A 4,922-nucleotide genomic window follows, 5' to 3' on the forward strand; every position below is an offset into this window, starting at 1 on the left:
CAATTCCTCTCTCCGCCCAGACCCACCTAAGTATGCACCTATCTCACTTCCTGCCCACAGACCCTCCTGCTACCTGAATAGGAACGGATGTAGTGTGCTTCCTCTTTAGGGAAAGATGGCTCCTCTAAAAAACCTTACAATAATCTTTCTTCTGTGCCTGCCTGCCTCCAGGTGGTCCCCTGGGATGGACATGAATGATCCTTTCACTTATAATCCTCCAATCCTGGATGAATACCTTTATTTTAGTGCTTATCACAATATAGAGAACCCTCCACTCAGCCACATCTTTTGTTTAGACTCTAGATCCTCAGACATTCAGCTATAGTTTGTGAGGAAAGGAGAGGAGGGGAGGGGACAGGAGAGGAAGAGAAGAAAAAGAAAGAAAAAGGAGGGGAGGGAAGGACACAAGGGATAAGGGAGAAGTTTTCAGAAATTCAAGTTAAGAAAATTGGAAATGCACAAAATTTCATCTGAAATCAGGCAGAACCTAAAACCTTGTTCTTTTGTCAATTGAAAATTATGCAAAACAAGTTACATATATGAAGTTTGTATAAATTTATATAAAATGCACTTTCTATGGTTGTCCCCACTATCAGAGATTTTATGTGTTTTACTAATGTGCACAATCTTTTGCCTTTATATGTTTAAAAGTTTATTGAAATATTTTAAAAATAAAATGAAATTATTGTATATTCTGTTATTTTTCTAATTAAATAATCCTAAAGTCAAACAGTTCAATGTTTATTATAAGGAGAGTATTTTCCCAATTGCCACTGAATCAGAATGAGTACTTTTATGTGCACAATTCTTAAGCTATTGAGACCTTTACACCTGGATGCCAGAGGTAACTGGAAGGCATTTTTCTTTTTTCTATCTGCCCTCACTATCGGAAGCAGTTGCAAATTTCTTAGATTTGATAACGTATTAGTTTTTGGCATCTTCTACATGTTGGCTGATACAATTCATTCTTTCTTTCTTTGAGTACAATTAGCTATGAAAACAGATCTTAGATAATCCCCCAAAGAATTATTGAAGGTCCAAAATGCAGGTGATTATCAGAGTTGCCTTTGATACAGACATCCTGCTTTCCTGTGAGCCCTTTGAACTAACTTTGATATGGGATAATTAAGAGGGATTCCGCCCTGGAGGAAAAGCTGCTGTAGCCCTGCCTCTTGTCTCCTTCTATTGAATGCTTGTTTTGAACTATTGATCAAAGATTTGAAGGGATTTGTTGAAGCCTGTGTTGGGTAGAGGAAGGAAACAAAGGGGGAGGGAGAAAAGAACTGGGGGCACATCTGTCTATAAATAGTTTCAGAAGGAACCTGCTCTCAGACGGGCTCATCCTACTTCAGAAAAAGCCTTTTCAGGTGACTTGCCAGGTTCCAGCTTGGGAAGGCTGGGCTGTAGGTTTAGGGCATCCTGCAGAGTACTGGGAACATCAAGGAGCTCCCGGCGACAAAGGATGGTGCTAGTGGCTTTGCTTGGGCTCAGTTGCTTCTACTTGCCCTTGGGAGCTCTGGTTCTGGATTTCAACAACATCAAGAGCCCTGCTGATGTGCAAGGAGCCTGGAAGGTAGGTACAGTCAGGGCTAGGATGCTGTGGCTTGTGGTTAGGAGATGAATGTGGTCTGTATAGTGAGGGACAAATTAAGACTTTAGTAAGTCATTCAAATTAATGCACGAAATAGCTTATCTCATAGAAAACTGACAGGAGTAGGAATGGAAAAGGCATCTAGGTATAATCCAGTTGCCTCAGTAATCACACATTAAAACAGCAAAGTGGTTTTTCAAGTCATTTAGCTTGCCTACATAGATGTTTATGTATATATGTACATACATATATACATTCATGTGTGTATGTGTATATTTAACTATTATACTATATACATATCAAAGAACAATTCATCTGGGAAAGGATCATCCAGTAACAGATGCAATGCTAGATGAGATTCACTACATTAAAAATTAAATGGCAATACTATCAATGCCAATTCTTTCTTACTTGTAGCACAATATCTACTGTTCTTAAGTTTAGAAAATCTGTCATCTATAAGACATGCATAGAAAATTATTTTCCTTCCATATTCACCAAAAGCATAAGAAAATTAAACGAGTTAAGACAAGGGATGTGACTCAGTGACGGAGCACTTTCCTAGCATGTGTGAGGCCCTGAGTTCCATGCCCAAACCTCTGCAGAACTGAGGTCCCTTCACAGGTGGTTTAAGCTCCCCTTTGCAGGAGAAAAATCAACTACATTGGACAATTAAGATGCTGCCTAAAATGTCACAGCCTCCAAATTGCTGCTATGATTAGGCTGCTCCATCTAAGCCTAGAATAATGTTATCTTACATCTTATTGGATCCCCCAGCCACGTGACAAGTTTCCCTTCACAGGGTTCACAGTGTATGTCAGACAAAGACTGCAGTGTCAGAAAATTCTGCCTAACGCCCCGGGATGAGAAGCCATTCTGCACCACATGCCGTGGAGTACGGAGAAAGTGCCAGCGTAGTGCCATGTGCTGCCCAGGGACACTCTGCATGAATGGTGAGCAGTTACAACCCCATGAACAGCATCAGAAGCCATAGACTATATAGATCTGTGCCTCCTAGACTAGAGTATTGCTCCCAGATGGTCCTTCCAATGATCTCCTTGAGTTAGCTTGAAGTATACTTATGCAGATACCCATTTTCAGTGAAACAAAATAATTTGTACTTGCAAAAAATAGTAATAGTAAACTTACTACCTGGCAACAATTCTTGCCAGTGACTTGAAGATTAATGATTTTGAAGATTCAAGTTGGAATAGTACAAACTCTTCCATTTTCATTTGGATCCTATTATTTATCTTCTTTGCCTTATATGAGCATGTAAATCCTTGGCGCACATATAAAGTTAAAAAGTTACTAACTTCAATATCTTCAATAACTTGGAGTTAATAACTCTAGTTCCCTCTGGCTGTCCCTCAGATGTTTGTACTGCGATGGAAGATGTAGCCACAATAATGGAAACAAAGAGTGATGATCAAGACAACCTGGAAACAAAAGGAAATAGCAGGCATCCAACTGAGGAAAACAAACCCAACAGGAAGCTAAATACCAAGAAATCACAAGGCATTAAGGGTAAGAGCAGCATTCTAAGCATTTTATTTCAGAAAAACATTTTCCCCTCCCAGCCTCACAGTTTGGACAGTTTGGAGCTCATTCTCTATACCTGAACATAGGGAGCATGTCCTGTCTATAATCCCTTCCTAAGCAGCTTGCACACTAAGCAAAGGTAGCATAAGGCATCCAGCAGAACACAAGGGCAGGGGAAGAGTTACAATAATGGACTAGTTAAAAGGAAACCCTTCCTTGTCAAGTTCAATTTCATTACACACACCTTTCTTCTAGTTTATACTGTAATTTAACAAGTGACAGCTTCCCTGCCTAGATCCTCAGAATATAAGAGATGAAGTAGATGCATTAACTTTTCAACTTTGTGAAAAATATCAATTACAATTGTTTTAAAACAAAACAAAATTGTAGCATAGAGTTCCAGTCTTTGATATAGTATAACCAGAATGCTTGAACACAAACAGGCCATTCCTGTCTTCTCTAATGATTTCTCTGCATTACTATGAATCCCATTTAATAAAATTTTGTAGTGATACTTCTTTTCTCAATAATAGAAATCCTCTTTCCTTGATGTATATTTGACTTCATAGAAAGACAGAATTTCTACTTGTGAAGGAGGGCCCTGAAGGCTGCTTGTTTTTGCTTCATGGCATTCAGTCCTGGAGTCCTGACCTTATTCCTTCAGCAGCCATCCCCTTCCCCACATGAATCACTCCCATTTACCAGAAAAGTCAATATTAATCTTGTTACAGGACAAGAAGGTGACAGCTGTCTTAGAACTTTTGACTGTGGCCCTGGACTTTGCTGTGCTCGTCACTTCTGGACTAAAATTTGTAAACCAGTCCTATTAGAGGGACAGGTCTGCTCAAGGAGAGGACATAAAGACAATGTGCAGGCTCCTGAGATCTTCCAGCGCTGTGACTGTGGTCCTGGACTACAATGTGGAAGTCAGGTGGCTGGCAGTCGACAACATGCAAGATTGAGAGTGTGCCAAAAATATGCAAAGTTATAATCTTGTGTTAAAGCGGGGTCTCAATGGGCTGGGAAGGTGGCTCAGTGGTAGAGCGCTTGCCTTGCATGCCTGAGGCCCTGGGTTCAATTCCTCAGCACCACATAAGCAAAAAGAAAAAAGCCGGAAGTGACGCTGTGGCTCAAGAGGTAGAGCACTAGCCTTGAGCTGAAGAGCTGAGGGACAGTGCTCAGGCCCAGAGTTCAGGCCTCATGACCGGACCCAAAAAAAAAAAAAAAAAAAGCGGGGTCTCAAACATTCATTTTAAAGCACTTCTATATGTTTTGTTGTTTTAATTTTTGGAGACAAAGTCTCACTGTATAACACAGGCTGGCCTGAAATTCATCCTCCTACCTCAGCTTCCAGAGGGCTGGGACTAGTGTCATGACACTAGCATGCAACTATCTCTTAATAGCAAATCTTTTAGCAACAGAACTAGACTAAAAGTAGAGAATTATGAGATACTGTATTGTAATGACTGAAAAGTAGCCTTGGCTTTTTGTCTATTATTCTAAAAAACATGAGATTCTATAACAAAAAATAATAATTTTGATTTAGCAATTCAATAAGATTTAATAAACTTTTTAAAAATGGAAACTATATACTTAAGATGTACAGCATGATGTTTTTGTATACATATAGTAAACTAGTTAATAGTTTAATATTTCATTTTGGGTAAAGGGCTGGTATTTAATAGTATCTTCAGGGCAGAAAAAAAGTGATGGAACCTGAAAAGTTAAAACTGAGTAAACTAGAGCCAGACATGATGGCTCAAGCCTGTAATTCTAACTATTTAGAAGG

The 4,922-nt window shown here is 39.4% G+C and overlaps 1 protein-coding gene across 1 annotated transcript; it reads left to right on the forward strand.

Moving 5' to 3' along the window:
• Positions 1-1,417: 1,417 nt before the first annotated feature.
• On the forward strand, positions 1,418-4,124 carry Dkk4 (dickkopf WNT signaling pathway inhibitor 4). Its single transcript, XM_070015941.1, has 4 exons — positions 1,418-1,573; positions 2,394-2,544; positions 2,966-3,118; positions 3,865-4,124. The coding sequence occupies exons 1-4, from the start codon at positions 1,463-1,465 to the stop codon at positions 4,122-4,124; spliced, it is 675 nt and encodes a 224-aa protein (XP_069872042.1). The 5' UTR covers positions 1,418-1,462.
• Positions 4,125-4,922: the final 798 nt, after the last annotated feature.

This window comes from Dipodomys merriami, unplaced genomic scaffold, assembly GCF_024711535.1.
Source record: "Dipodomys merriami isolate MVZ:Mamm:240054 unplaced genomic scaffold, mDipMer1.0.p SCAF_12, whole genome shotgun sequence".
Classification (NCBI taxonomy): Eukaryota; Metazoa; Chordata; class Mammalia; order Rodentia; family Heteromyidae; genus Dipodomys; species Dipodomys merriami.